Source organism: Stenella coeruleoalba, assembly GCF_951394435.1.
Source record: "Stenella coeruleoalba genome assembly, chromosome: 1".
Classification (NCBI taxonomy): domain Eukaryota; kingdom Metazoa; phylum Chordata; class Mammalia; order Artiodactyla; family Delphinidae; genus Stenella; species Stenella coeruleoalba.
The window spans coordinates 162273161-162288031 of NC_137169.1; the positions used below are offsets into that span (position 1 = coordinate 162273161).

Below are 14871 nucleotides of genomic sequence, written 5' to 3' on the forward strand. Positions count from 1 at the left end.
AAACTTTAGAAATGAACAGGGTTTTTCTCTACTTTTCAGGAAGTCAGAACTTCCTGGTGCCCCTCCCCATGCGCTCTGAAGTCCAAGAGATCAGGAGTAGAAATGACTTTTCCTAATAACTTCCCTGCTCATTCTCAATTCTCCACCCTGGGTAATTTGAGGCTCCATGAATTCTGTCAAGAACTTGACCCAGCTCTCATCCGCTGCCCTCTTGCAGCGTCCAGCCCACAGCAGACTTTCTTCCCCTGCTTGTGTTTCCCACTCATTTCTATGACTCACCTCCTACTTTCTCACCAGTACTAAACCACAAAGCAGCCAGAGCCATCAAGCAAGATGAGAAAGAAGGAAAGAAAGCACTGCTTATTCATCACTCCCTCTTATTTCATTGAATCCTAACACAGCTCTGTGAGATATATAGACCATTATCCTCGATTCGTAGATTAGGTATCTGAGGCTGAAAGAGATTAAGTAATTGCCCAGGGTCGCACAGCTACCAGGTGTCAGAGCTGGTATTTGAATCCAGTTGTATCCGATGCTAAAGCCCAGTGTTTCCCTTCCACCATGCTCCCTCCAGGAACTAATTCACCTAGAGAAATAGCCCTTGAGGAGCTAAGTTGTTCCGTATTTTCGAAAAGATTTGTAAGTTCAAATGGGGTTCCTCTTGTCTCAAGATGTTGTAAGTCCCATGTAGTCTCGAGTAGTTTTTGTAGCGGGAGCTAGCCTAGAGAATCCCGAGAGCCTTACATTTCATTATAAGCATCTGTCTGGAGTATGTGATCAGGATCTAGAGAGTCTAGGATAGATCCCATGTCCAAGGAAGCTGTGTGAAAGAGAAGACAAGAATTTTGTAAGCAAATGCTGAGGTCCCAGTTACTCTTGGTTCTGTTGCAGTGACAGCCCTCACGGAGAGACTACCTCGGCTGAAGACTCAACCCAGGATGTGGCCGCAGAGCACCACACAAGTGATGACGGTACGAGGCCCCACTTGGAGTCCGTGGGACTGTGGGGTGGTGAAGCAGAAAGGAGAGATTATATATCCTGTGCTCCTGATGACCCTTCCTGTCCAGCAGTCCCCTCAAGACGAGCAGGGAGCTCTCCTGCCTCCCAGCTTCATTCCTTCCCTTTCTTGGAGAGACAGCCCACCTTCTCAAATAGAGTGGTCTCTGTATTAAACCAGAGGTGAAGAGCTAGACCTTAGCCCTTCATCCTTCACCCTTCTCGCCCCACCTCACTGCGCCTCATCCACCTCCCAGCTCTTTGTCTCATCTGGCTGTCTCACCAGCATACTGTCAGTCCCTTGTCATGGCCCAGACTCCTGCCAGGTAGCTGGAGACCAAAGGGAAGGAGAGCTCATTTGAAAAACAGAGGGCCCAGGGAATAGTGAAGCTGGGTGCCAAGAACCCGGCAGAAGCAAGCCAGAGGGGGATGGGAATCAGGATGCAGAAACCACATGCTCTCACGCCTGCCGACTGGAAAAATTGACCCTTTCCAAAGCACAGACATGCGCTGCGCAGCCTGGCGTGTGTGCGTCGAGAGCTGGAATGCGCAGCTGTCGTCCGTGGGCCTCGGCGGTGCCCATGATTTATTAGGGTCTGTCCAGCCAGCACATTCCCCCTCCTGCCAACAGTTCTACACCTCCATTTCTGGATCGCTTGGGCTCTGGAAGTCTCAGCAGCTGACAAGGGGCCTCAGAATTTTCTGGGCACAAGAACAAAATGGCACAGGCTGCAGTGTTCCCTGCTCCCTGCCTTGCTATGAATTCTGCAATCCTAGGCCAGCGTTTAAAGGAGAAAAAGAAATTAGGATTGCTGATTTGGCTCTTAAGGTCAGATGGATCAATATGATAATTTACCACACAATGGGAAGGGATTTGGTGAACCAGGGAAATTCGTATTTGATTAGAGCCTGCGTGTGCCCAGCACTGCTAGAGGCTGTATATGTCTTATCTCTTAATCCCTAGTGAAATTGATATAGCTGCTATTTAATAGTTAAGAAAACTGAGGCCAGAGAGGTCGAGTGACAAACCCGCAGCTGTATGGAACTGACATTGGGATATTTAGACAGGCCCCCTGTAGTGAAGTCCCCAGCCCTGCCCATTCAGGAGCAGACCCACCTGCCCTGGCTATCTAGGCATAGTCTTGTTTGTAAGTAGCCTTTCTCTCCACTACTCAGAATATCTGATTTTAACCCTGGGTTCCTGATTTGTGGGAGCCTTCTTTTTGCTCTCTGACCTCTACCTGCAGCCCAGAACAGATAATGACAACGATGACAGTAATAACAGTAGCTGACACGTATGTAGCACTTACTGTGGGCCCACACAGTTCTGAGCACTTTTACAAATTGTTATTTGTTGACTCCTCATACCAACTTCCTGAAAAAGGCACTATTATTATCCTCATTTTATAGATGAGGAAACAGAAGCATACACAAAAGTAAAAATACATTGCCTTTGCACACCCCTTTTAATTTTTCAAATCACTTACATGTGCATTTTTCCATGTATTGACCACAACATATATTTCCATATTTTGCTCCTTGGAAAGTTGATTGGGCAAGTTATTTTCTCTTTATAGCAACTAAAAGCTCATGTTCTAGTAGGGAGAGTGGATAATGTAAATAAGTTATTCAAAGTACAATATGTTAAGTGTTCTAAATTAATGGAGTTATTTTACAGTCAGAAAGGAAGTAATGCTTACAAGTACAGTATGGCATAAAGAGCTATGGGAACACCAAGGAAGTTACTAGAGGAAGCAGGTGATGTTTGAGTTGTGATTCAATGTGTTTCATCAGGCAGGTGACAGAGAGAGATTCAGGTGGAGGGAACAGCATAAGCAAAGGCAAGGAAGAGCGTACAAGTGCTTTCAGGGGTTTGCACAGTCTGCATGGGAATACCTGCTTTATAGATCATCTGTGACTTATTTTCACACTAGGTTATCTTCCCACCACTGTAAGTTCAGCTAACTGGGCTCTTCTACCCAGTTTCCTGAGTCTGTGAGTCCCAACAGCATGTGTTTCCTTCTTTTCCACCCCTCTCAGAGTGTGAGCCCATCGAGGCCATTGCCAAGTTTGACTACGTGGGCCGGACAGCCCGAGAGCTGTCCTTCAAGAAGGGGGCATCCCTGCTGCTCTACCAGCGGGCTTCCGACGACTGGTGGGAAGGCCGGCACAATGGCATCGACGGACTCATCCCCCATCAGTACATCGTGGTCCAAGACACGTACGTTAGGCCCCCTGCACCTTTAGGGGTCCCTGGCCGCACTGTGGGAGTGAGACTTTATTTCTGGAGCCCAGGAGGATGAGGGAGACCAACCCCTAGGGGGCGCCGACACAGTCCTGAAGTGTCGTGGTTCCTTTGAAGGGCCCCCAGACTCAGAGACTGAGTGGAGAATTGTTTTTTCATCTCTCCACTCTCTACTCCCCCGCCAATCACATCTCCACCACCCTCCCCCACCCCCAGTCATTCTAGAAACTTGCCAGCCAGCACTCATCCACATTTATACCTGATGAGTGATAATGAGGGGTTATTATTTGACCACTTATATTTCCTTTCTGGAAAGATCAGGTTGGGAAAACATTTTGATTTCTCTGTCTTTTTTTTTAAACAACCTGATGGCGCTTTTCCACTTGCAAATGAAAATGTTGAGTTCATTTTCTAGTAGAAATCTAGCTTAAGCAGCCTTGTGGAAATAACCCAGTTCATTTAACCCAGATGAGGTTGACTTGGAGAAAGACAGGGGAGAGGAGGGGAAAGGATGTCGGGGAACAAAGGGAACATGGACTGGTTCCAGAGAGACTTCATCACACGGGCTGTAGGTTGGTTCCTGCTCTTTGAAGCAATGTCTTTGCATCAGGAAGGCTTTTCCCCGTGGCCCCTCAAATCTGCCTCCCTGCCCCATTGCCCTGCCTCTGATCCCGACTCCCTCCCCTTGGATACGATGCTGTCAGTGTTTTTAGTCCTTCCCTTAATATTATTTTTTAAAGGTTGATATCCTGAATGAGTCTGCACCCTCTCAGCCTCTCCCCAGCTCGTTCTGCGGGGAAATCCTCCCTCTGTTGATAACATCGCATACCTGGTGGCCATCTGTGCGTGGACCCTCCCAAATTTAGCATTATGACTTCACTCCAGGACCGAGAGAAGATGAATTGTGGGGGAGAAGGGGCTTTCTTTGTCATCAGTAGCCAGAGGGGCCGGGAGAGCCGTGGAGAGACCTGGGACCGGCTTGGACGCTCTAAGCAGGGCTAGATGCGCTACGACAGAGTGTGGCAGTGTCCTGCCTCAACGCCGGCATCTCCAGAGCCATGGCAGAGCTGACTGCCCTTGCCCAGCTGTGCTCGGGACCTGAGCACATAAACGGCCACCTGGACCTCCTGCAGGAGGTGGCCCCGGCACAGCTGCCCCGGGAAAGCAGCGAGGGGTAGAAGGCAGACACCTCGAATCCAGGAGTCCCCTAGCCCAGCTTTCGGAGGATCTGAGGACCCCGCAGAACTCAGCAGGATTATTTATCTTTATTTAAATGACCCTCCAAAGGCCCGTAGCTTTCCTTGCCTCCGCTCCCAGAGCCCAGCCAGGTGTCGCTGCTGCCTCAGAACCATTGTGGGGTCGCGTGTGTGTCAGGGGGGCCATCTTGCCGATTTAACACTGCTTTTTGTGTTGTTGTTGTTTTCCCCTCCTCCCTGCCTGCCTGCCCCTTCTCCCCCAGCGAGGACGGTGTCGTGGAGAGGTCCAGCCCCAAGTCTGAGATTGAGGTCATTTCTGAGCCACCTGAAGAAAAGGTGACAGCCAGAGCGGGGGCCAGCTGTCCCAGTGGGGGTCATGTAGCCGATATTTATCTTGCAAACATCAACAAGTAAGCTCTGCTTTTCATTTTCTGCTCCCCTGAATGACTTGCGACACCCCGCCTCACCCTCTGGCCTAACCGCCCTCTCCATCCCTGTGCTGCATCCCCCCACTTCCCGGCCCGACAGCTTGCATGTGCTCGTGGCTGCTCCAAGGTGGACAGGGCCAAGGAAGCATCCACAGGCCTCGTCAGCAGGCCCAGGTCTCCGGCTAGCGGCCGTCACGCTAAGGACGGGTGTGCCCCTCTGTCCCTGCAGCGTCTGTCCGCTCAGACTTCCTGGCCATCTGACTGCTGAAAATTTGGCCAAAGCTGTAGTCACTTCACGTAACTTGGTTTTGTACTGTTTCTCAGAGGTGCCTTCTCTTTTCCAATTCTGACTCAAATAATAATCTTTGATGTCTTCCTTGGCCCTTGTCTGTCCAAAGATCCAAAGTCTGTGCATCTTCTACCAGGTTCATGTCACCCTAGATGGTTTATTTAGATATCACATGTCTGTTTCTCCCTCATCCTGCATTCGCTCCCCTGGAGGAAAGGCGACCACTACCCCCACCAACCCCCACAAGGAAAGCTTTGTCCTGAGCTCTTTCTTCACTGTCTAACCCCCCAGCTCCCTTTTCTCTTGCCCTTTCACACCAGTAGAAATAATTTGCCATTTTTTTCCCCCTATTGCTTTGGCCCTGTGTATTATCCTTCCCTGTTAGTCCCTTTGCAGATTCCCACTTCTGTCCAGCAGGCTCGTAACTGTGCCCCCCAGCTTTCACAGTGGCTGTTAGCAACATCCTGGGGTTTTAACTCCACCCACACCCGATCTGGCCGTCTAGAGGGATTCCACGCCTGTGTGCTGCTGCCTCCCCTAGAGACATTCAGGTTATTGGAGAACTAATCTCATCTCAAGGGGCCAGACACCAAGCCCCAAAGCCTACAGACCTCTTTCCGCCAGGCCCTGAACCTTGGCCCAGTGCCAGCAGGATGACAAGCCCCAGGGCGCTCCCGATGAATATGGATTGGAGATGATGTACAGTTTTTATTCCCCTCTGGCTTTGGAGGAATGAAATGATTTGCACATTGAAAACCTGTTAACCGTAGCCTCTGGACACTGAAACTGGAAGGAGAATAAAAGATGCTTGTTGTTTTTAAACTGCACCAGGTCGCCCAGATCTCTTGGCTTTTTTCCAACCAGACGGTAGCAGGGGGAGTGTTTGGGGCACATGGTTCTTTTCCATCTCTTTCACCCTCTACTTAGTAAAGTAGCTGATTCAGCGCACTTGGTCAGCGTAGTCACAATTTCAGTCAGACCGGTAAGAAAGATCGAGGATTTAATTTATTTCCCTCCAGCATAGTGTGCCCTGTTGGGGGGGCCAGCTAGTAAAAAGTTAACTGTGGGCTGATGACATTTTCTTCATTATTTACAAGTCTACGTTAATTGTAAGCCTATAATCATAAGGTTGTAAGCCTGTAATTAACCCAGAAACCAAGGCGAGGTTGGTGGAGAGAGAGTTAGCTAATTAGTCGGGTACAGATTTTTAAGCCATCATGTATTTGTTGCCATTTGTACAAAGGAATTGTAGAGAGTAATACCTTGAATACTCAAAAGATGAACATCTGGTAGAAAGTCAAGGCGGTTCCCGTGAACTCCTTGGCTGGTGGTATCAAGATGGGGTCTTGGAGGATGTGGTCTGCCCAGACGCCAGCTGGTCCGTGGGGGAGCAGCCGCCCCCCGGGATGTCTTGCCCTTAGGACTGATCGGCCTTCGAGCCACGCCTCCTGCCCCACACAGCTCTCCTCCCGAGCTCCTTCTCTCTCCTGAGTACCCTGGGTTCTCTTCCACCCCTGGACCTTCACATCTGCTGTCTTCTCACCTGGTCGACTCTTCTCCCTTCGAGACTCAGTCCGAAAATTTCTTTTTAGGGAAGGCTTTCTGACACCCCTGAATTCCTCAGGGCTGAGTTAGGTGCCCTTATTCCGTATTCCCGAGGCAATCTCAGGACACAAGCTGCGCTTGGATCTCCCACCAGGCTGAGCTCCTTGAAACCAGGAACTCTGTCTTCCTCCCTCTATATCCCTGGGGCCTGGCCCACACCAGCCACTCCATAAATCTGCCTCATTAGCAGTTTGGGCCTTGTAAGTCAGCCCTCCTCACAAGAGGGAAAAAGGAAATCAGCAAGGAGTTATTAGGGTGCGGCCTCTCAGTTCAATTCCACACATTCACTGAGCGCCTCCTGTTGTGCCAGGTACGCCTGCCGCTTATTCAGGGACAAATAAGGTGATCCCTGGCCTCGGAGCTCACAGTCGGGCAAGGTGAATGCCACAGAGACAAGTCACTAAAAAGTGGTTCCATAGATGCACTGAAGGAGCAGAAGGGGGAGTGAAGTCTGCCTGCCCATGGGGGAGGGAGGTCAGGGAAGAATTTGCAGAAGAGGAAAAGTCATTTCAACTGGACCTTATAAGACTCTGCAAACATCCTTTATCCACTGGAGAGTGGCTGACCCCCAAGGCTAAAGCTGCCGAGCAGGCAGCCTCACGGAGTGGCTGCTGTGTGCCAAATCCCGAACCGGGCCCCGGGCGCGTATGATGAGGAAGACCTCCGCGGTGGCCCTGCCCCGAGGACCAGCTCCTTATCTTCAGGTCCTACCCCTTCCCTTCTTCCGTCCTCAACTCCCACCTCAGCCTCAGTGGCCCTTAGTATATTCAAGTTCAGAGCTGCCCAGCTGCCATCCCAAACCAGAAGTGTCATTGCCTCTTAGATTAGGTCCTATAGTATCTGATTCCAAGAGATAATGAAATTATTCAGCAGTGGGCAACACCCATATGAATAAGATTCTGTCAGACCATTTCATCTGAGAGCTGTAGTGGTCTGAAACAGATCGACTCAGAGCCAGGGTTCAGCCCAGTGCTGGGTGACTTAGAGTCACGTAGATGTATTTCCACCCTAGAAAATGCACAAACGTGACCCAAACTCTGCAGCATTGCAGCCTCTTGAAAAATATTCTGTTCCATATCTGCAGAATAAGCAGCAACAGCCTCTTGCCAAAGCCCAAAATAATTAGTCTTGTCAGTGGACTAAGAAACATGCTAAAATTTGGAAAAGTCAACTCTCCTCTTACCAGCAATTCCCTACCTCCTTGGTGATGGTGAGACTTTTTCTCCTACCTGGGGTCTGGGGCCTGCTTTCTGTGCAGAGCAGGTAACGGAGGGTACCTTTTCATGAATCTGTCTCCCATTAGAAACTTTTGCTTAATCAGACATTTTTCCTGACAGCACCTTACATCTTGAGAACTCAAAGCCCACGACCACCAAGTAAGTATCTATTTCTCCTTTGCCCAGGTCGGGGGTGGCAGGGAGACAAAGACATGGAGAAAGCAAGGGAAGGTGACACAGGAGAGGACATGCTCTGTGTCCTCTCCTTCCAGAAGTCCCTGGGTACCAACATCTGCCCCTCTCTCACTCATCCTAGCTTCCTCGGAGCCAGGGCTCCCTGATCAAACCGCCCTTTCTGTTTGTCATTGAAGGCAAAGGAAGCGGCCAGAATCTGGGAGCATCCGGAAAACATTTCGGAGCGACGGCCATGGGCTGAGCAGTTCCCTGACTGATTCCGCCTCCCCGGGGGTAGGGGCAAGCTGCCGCCCATCTTCCCAGCCCATCCTGAGCCAGAGTCTCCCCAAGGAAGGGCCAGATAAGTGTTCCATCAGTGGGCATGGGAGTCTCAACTCCATCAGCCGTCACTCATCCCTGAAGAACCGGCTGGACAGTCCACAGATCCGGAAGACGGTGACAGCAGGCAGGTCAAAAAGCTTCAATAACCACCGGCCCATGGACCCTGAGGTCATTGCACAGGTAACTGGGGGCTCTTGGACAAATAGCTACTACAAGTCTACACTTGTCACTGCTGCTTAGTGCAGCCCATGCTCATTATGACGGCACTTGAAAGAGAACGGTACCTTATACACTGAGTTCAGGGACTGTTAGACATCTAGACCCGATAAGATGGCTTTCCAAGATATTTGCCGATCCCTCTCTCCCCAAAAAGAACTTGAAGACAAAATAAAAGAAGGCAGGCTTCTTGCTCATATATGGGCTATTTGCAAGCCTGTTGTAATTTTTAAAGCCAGTAGTTACAGATTGAGTGTTTCTGATAGAATCCATTCAGCCCAATTTTGAGTCTTGAGACCCTGGTAGATTTCAGCGAAGCTGCCCGAGTGGTGAGGCTCAGAGGTCGTTCTGGCCACATTTTCATATCAGTGTGCCATTCCCATCATCCCTGAGGCTAATCTCTGGTCCCTAGTGATAGATCAATGATCAATCAACAATCTGCTCCTGGTTGTGAAGGCCCCAAATTACTCTGCCACTGCGCACTCCGGTCCCAGAAAGGTTTCCAGCCCAAGCCTCCAGAGGCAGTGGAGATGAGCTCCCTTGCTTGCTACAGGGTCTTCCTTCCATGTATGCATCACACTGACGAGTCTCTGTTTTCCATGAAATATTAGAGATCCAACCCCACCTCTAAAAATACGACTCTCGGGGCCACTCCAAGCAGTTCACTCAGACGTCTCTCCCAACTCTATAATTTTCATTAGACCAGGTAGGAACTAAAGGCTCATCGTTGCCCTTTTATGTCTCAACTGAGTTGAGATTCTCCTCACCCCAACTTCAGGGTAGAGGCTGGGTGTGGCCTCTGTTGGCTTAATCGCAGTGCTCTGCTTAGGGATGGTGTACCTGGCAAGCACAGTATTAAGCTACAGGCCTGAGATGTCTTGCTTTGCTAGCCTTCTGTTTCTGTGCCTCTCCTTAAGCTCTTGGCTGCAATCTGCCTTGCACCACGGGAATCCTCCCAGCTCCCTCTTTGGCCAGGTGTTAGGAACGTCGGAATAGCTACATAACTGGGACAGACTCTAGCTGCAGAGCGGGACTGAGGAGGGAGATGGAGTTCTTTCTGCACAATTTTAAGGTTTGAGAACATCAGAGGGATGAGTGAAATTGAACCACTCTCAGCAGAAAGCATGGATTACCCTGTAGGGCAAAGAAGCCTTAACCAGGGGCCTTTGCCTGAAACATGCAGTCTTTCCACGTGAGTTTAATCCCAAGGGAGGAGCCCTGCGGTGGTTTGGGAGTGCTAGACACAGTGTGTGGAGAGGTGGGGAGGGATCTGGGAGGTCTCCCTGGGAGGCAGCTGGCTGCATACAAAGGGTCTTTGGTTCTGCCTTGAGCCCCTGAGCTAAGCCTGCCGTTTCCTAAGATCTGGAGTATTCCACTGTGAAACTCAATGGAGATTCACCTATGTGGGCTCTGGCTCCCCCTCCTGGTCACTCCTTGGTCCCCTCTTATGGTGATGGGTGGAAGGAAATGGCTTCATCAAGATGAGCACTCTGGATGGGGTGGAGCGGGGGCAGGGGTGGGGGGGGGGGTGTCCTGATGGATCCTCAGGGCCAGGGCTCTTGAACCTTCCCTCAGTCCTTGAGGAGGAAGGACTAACCCTCTTAACCTTTGGCCTTTAAAGTCCAAGATAACAAAGATCATACTTCATCTGTACCACTTTTTTTAAAAATTGTTTATTATGTACAGTTTCAAACAAACGTAGAATATGAATCCCATGTACTCATGACCAAACTCCTGGCCACCCTTAGTTCATCCACCTTTCCTGTCCCTGCTGGATTACATGTCATCTCATCCATAGATACATCCATGCGTGTGTCTAAAACCTGAGGGCTCTATTTAAAAAGCATCTCAACCACTCTGTCTAAAGGGTAAAAAAAAAACCCTCATGAGAACGCAAGTCCTTTTGCCCCCCTTCCCTCCCATTCTGAACATCCAGATGTTCAAAGATTTTGGCCAAATAAAATCATCTGGACATCTCCTTACAGTCGGTTTCTCCATGATTTGGCCCAGGTTGTTGAAATAGGACCCTGGGGGCTTCTCCCTACGTGAGCCTCACTCTCTCCTTTCTCCTGTCCGCAGGATATTGAGGCGACCATGAACTCTGCCCTGAACGAGCTGCGGGAGCTAGAACGGCAGAGCAGCGTCAAGCACACCCCGGACGTGGTTCTGGACACCTTGGAGCCCCTCAAGACCTCCCCTGTGGTGGCCCCCACATCGGAGCCCTCCAGTCCCCTGCACACTCAGCTCCTCAAGGACCCTGAGCCCACCTTCCAGCGTAGCGCCAGCACTGCTGGGGACATCGCCTGCGCCTTCCGGCCTGTCAAGTCTGTCAAGATGGCGGCCCCAGTCAAGCCGCCAGCCACACGGCCCAAGCCCACTGTCTTCCCCAAAACAAATGCCACTAGCCCCGGTGTCAACTCCTCTGCCTCCCCACAGTCCACTGACAAGTCTTGTACTGTCTGAGGGATGTAATTTAATTGTTCTAGACAAGGGGACTGGAGGGACTGACTGTTATTAAAATCTTCCTATTTAACTAGCTTGGGGACTTCAGTTGAAAATTAGGTTCTAAGTTGTTCTTGCAGGAATTAGCCTCCCCATCACCCAAAACCTTGAGAATGAAGCCCTCGTTATCGCCCAGCCCTCCCCCACCCTTCCCGCTACCTTCTGCTTCCCCCCGTTGTCGTAATCCAGCCAGCTACAGTACATACTGTTCTTAGGTTAGCCAGAGGTAGGTTTCTCCATTATCAGGTCACTGTGAAATCTGGCAAGGCAAGTCACAGGGCCGTGGGCTGAAGTCTCAGTCCCCTCAGACACAAGGGATGCCTAACCAGATGGCTGGCTGCTGACGGCCAGCTCTCAGTGGCATCTTGTTTTGGGTACTGATCATAGAGAACACACACACACACACACACACGCACGCACGCGCACACACACACACACACACACACACACACACACACACCTTTTTCTAGTCTCTGGCATGTGTAGCCTCTCCTGGTCCTAGATAGACTGGTCTCTTTGTAAGCTATTGTGGCAGTTCACACAGGAGCCACCAGGGGTCTCTGTTTCCGTTACAAATCTCAACTCTGTCTGGGCCAGAGAACCTAGCCTTTGACTCTCTCCACCGTGTGAAATTTAGCAGGATGGGACTCAATCCTGTAAACTGTTTGGGGTTGGGGGCTTTCTCTCTGTCTTCTTTCTATTGGTGTGAATTGATCATTGGTGTTTGCTTTTGCTCTCCTCCATTGTCTGGAACTACAACCCAATCTTCTTACAGAACTTCTAAAGTTTTTCTGAATGTATAGACATTTCTCGGGTTCCTATCTTTGTCTCTGATGTACCGTTTTCCATTTAAGACATTTTCCTGTATAAGACAGTTTTATAGTTGGTTGCTTTTAGGGTAAAGAGGCTTAAGACAGTTTTATTGTGTTTTTGGCAGGTTTGGAAAAGGTAAGAAATGGGTCCTTCCTCCCACTTTTTTGGGTACTTAAGACATAAAATTCATAATCCTATTAAAAATTAAATTCAGCTTTGCTAATCCTAAAATTGTTCCCAAATGAAAATGTATTCTAAGTTTATCCCCTAGTTGGGTTATTCCACAAGGCCTCTCTTCAGGGACCAGCGGGGGCTTAGGGAGCTCTAGTTGGATTAAAGAGAGACATTGCTCCTTAAAACTGGTCTTCAGGGGCTTCCCTGGTGGCACAGTGGTTGGGAGTTCCTGCCAATGCAGGGAACACGGGTTCGTGCCCCGGTCCGGGGGTTCCCACATGCTGCGGAGCGGCTGGGCCCGTGAGCCATGGCCGCTGAGCCTGCGCGTCCGGAGCCTGTGCTCCGCAACGGGAGAGGCCACAACAGTGAGAGGACCGCGTACTGCAAAAAAAAAAAAAAAAACTGGTCTTCATTTATCCAGACAAGCACAACTAAGAGAACTCTTCGCCCCACGGGCTTTAAAGTCTTTCCAAGGCCCGAATCTAAGAAAATCAAAAATTGGATGCTGAATATTTTGGCCTTCCTTCGGCTATTTTTCTGGTTCACCTCCAAAAAGCAAAAATAATACCCTTGTCTGCTTTAATTTGCTTTCCAAATCTGGTGCCCATGGTCCCAGCTCCCCTAACATCATGCTATCCCAGGAGGACCAGGGCTGGGGACAGTTAAACCCCAGGCTCATGGGTCTCAGACAACTACTTGAGTTAAAGTTGAAACTCATTCCTCTTCTCTGTTTTCTGGTTTTAAAGCTGTGCTTTTTGCCTTATTTTCCACAGTTTAGGAGAGATAGCGGGTTGCCGTTCAGATAGGAAAATCTGAACTTTCTTATCTTTGGCCCAGAAAATGCTCTTCAGACCAACATTTTGAAGTTGGTAGTTGGCTCTATGGAAAGCGGTAGGATTTTCCTCCTTTTGTGTGAAGGAAAAGAGAAGCTTTGTAGGAAGTTGCTAGCTAGAAAAGTAGCCTGCAACACCAGGAAAACCATCCCAAGAGCCAGGAGGGAGAGATGAAGAACTCCTTCAGTGCGTGTGTCAACCTGTGAGAGGCAACCCACAGTCCTCCGCATTCTTGGCTTTTGTTGATCTGTTTAGTGGCCTGTCCTTGTCTGTCACCTGGACTTACACAGGTCCTGAGCCAATAGGGGCCTTTCATACCCAAGGATCTGTTTCCTTGCTGGAAATGAAACCCTACCCTTCACTTGACATTCCCTTTGATCCAACTGGTCAAAATTGGTGCCCATACCTGCCCTTTTCCTCTTTTTCCGGCACATCCTTCTCTAAGAAAGGAAAGGCAAAGCTCCTTAATGACAACACCTTGGGCCTGTTCTGTTGCTCCTGCCTTGTTTCTCTTTCAGCCCTGTACATGACTTGCATTCACCATCCCCTCGGTCAGTGTCCATCTGCTGATTTGCATCATGAACTGGACAGTGTGTGAGAGGTCACCTGCTACCCCCGCTCTGGGAGCCGAGTTGTCTTCCCCTCTCTGGTGCTCCTGAAACCTGTGAGATGGTCCTGTCCAGAGGACTAGGAACCCTAGGAGGAGAGTCCTTCTCGGCAGAGCTCCTTGCAATCAACTGGAATCGAGGTTGCACACTGTGATTTTTACACCGAAAAGCCAAACGGAGCTGGCCACCCAGGGCCTAGGGAGACCAGTCTTCCTCGGATATGCTTCCTAAACCAGCATGATGCTTTGAAGAACCCCAATCTGCCCCTGGAGGCACGGATCCTTTTCCCGGTGTGGACTCTGATGGTCAATCTTTGGGAAGCAGAGGTGGGGCGGGGCTACCAGCGTCCCAATTTGGAAAAGAGAGGAGTTTGCAGCCAGCCGCCTGTAAACTGGAAACACTGGTCTCAGCCAACCTCCTCAGGGTGCCCTGGTTTCTCCCCAAAGAGATGAGAGATGATGCCAGCAACAGGATGAACAGACCACTGGAAGGGCTGGTGTATATGTACTTCACGTTCAGAAGAGAAGTTAGATCTTCCAGGGAATTGCAATTTTGTGGCGTCTGACTTGTATGTCACGTTTGTGTAAAATGGTATATTCTTTAAAATAGTGTTGATAACTGGAATATTGTATGTATGCTTGGAGATGCTTTGTGTGAACCTAAGACTGTCACTCAACAGATGTTGGATTGGGGAAAATCCAAAGCACAACTTCGAAATAAAATACGTTTTTAGGTTTCGATGCTGCAGTTTATATCCTTTCTCCACCCCCTGAAATCTCCAATCCAGGAGTCCCGCTGCCCAGGAGGGATTTTGATTCGTCTGTGGTTACGGAGCCCTGCCTGGCAACAGAAGGAGAGTTGGGGTGACCTCAGGAGCCAACCATCTTCTCCCTCCCCCAGCAAGACAACAGCAGAGGTGCATTTAGAATGTGGATTCCCCCCCCCACCCCAGCATTTTCCTTTAGCCCATGTGTGGAACCTAAGGGATTGTGTAGCAAGTCTTCCCGCTCACCATTGGGCAGTCTGTTGCCATGAGAACCATTTCCTCCACAGAATCCACCTCCCCTGTTTTCAGTGAGGACTGTTCTCATTTCTGTCACTAGTCAGATTTCCCCATTTGCAGGAACAGAGCCTGTGCAGTTGCTTGGAAGCTTTGTCAGCCACAACTGAGGGTGACTGAAGGTTTTAGTTCCTCCACAACCAAAGCCCTGGATCATTCTGCCCTTGGCAGCC

The 14871-nt window shown here is 49.8% G+C and overlaps 1 protein-coding gene across 4 annotated transcripts in view; it reads left to right on the forward strand.

Annotated features, from left to right (window-relative positions):
- SRGAP2 (SLIT-ROBO Rho GTPase activating protein 2) overlaps positions 1-14465 on the forward strand; it is a 238064-nt gene extending 223599 nt beyond the window's left edge. For 2 of the 4 annotated variants that reach the window (XM_079929684.1, XM_079929685.1), the window contains exons 19-24: positions 892-971; positions 3037-3217; positions 4701-4847; positions 8097-8135; positions 8348-8672; positions 10788-14465. In XM_079929684.1, the coding sequence (XP_079785810.1) occupies positions 892-971; positions 3037-3217; positions 4701-4847; positions 8097-8135; positions 8348-8672; positions 10788-11171 (1156 nt within the window). In that variant the 3' untranslated portion in view covers positions 11172-14465. The remainder of the gene's footprint in view (positions 1-891; positions 972-3036; positions 3218-4700; positions 4848-8096; positions 8136-8347; positions 8673-10787) is intronic. The other 2 variants (XM_079929686.1, XM_079929687.1) reach the window with 1 other exon arrangement.
- The last annotated feature ends 406 nt before the right edge of the window (positions 14466-14871 follow it).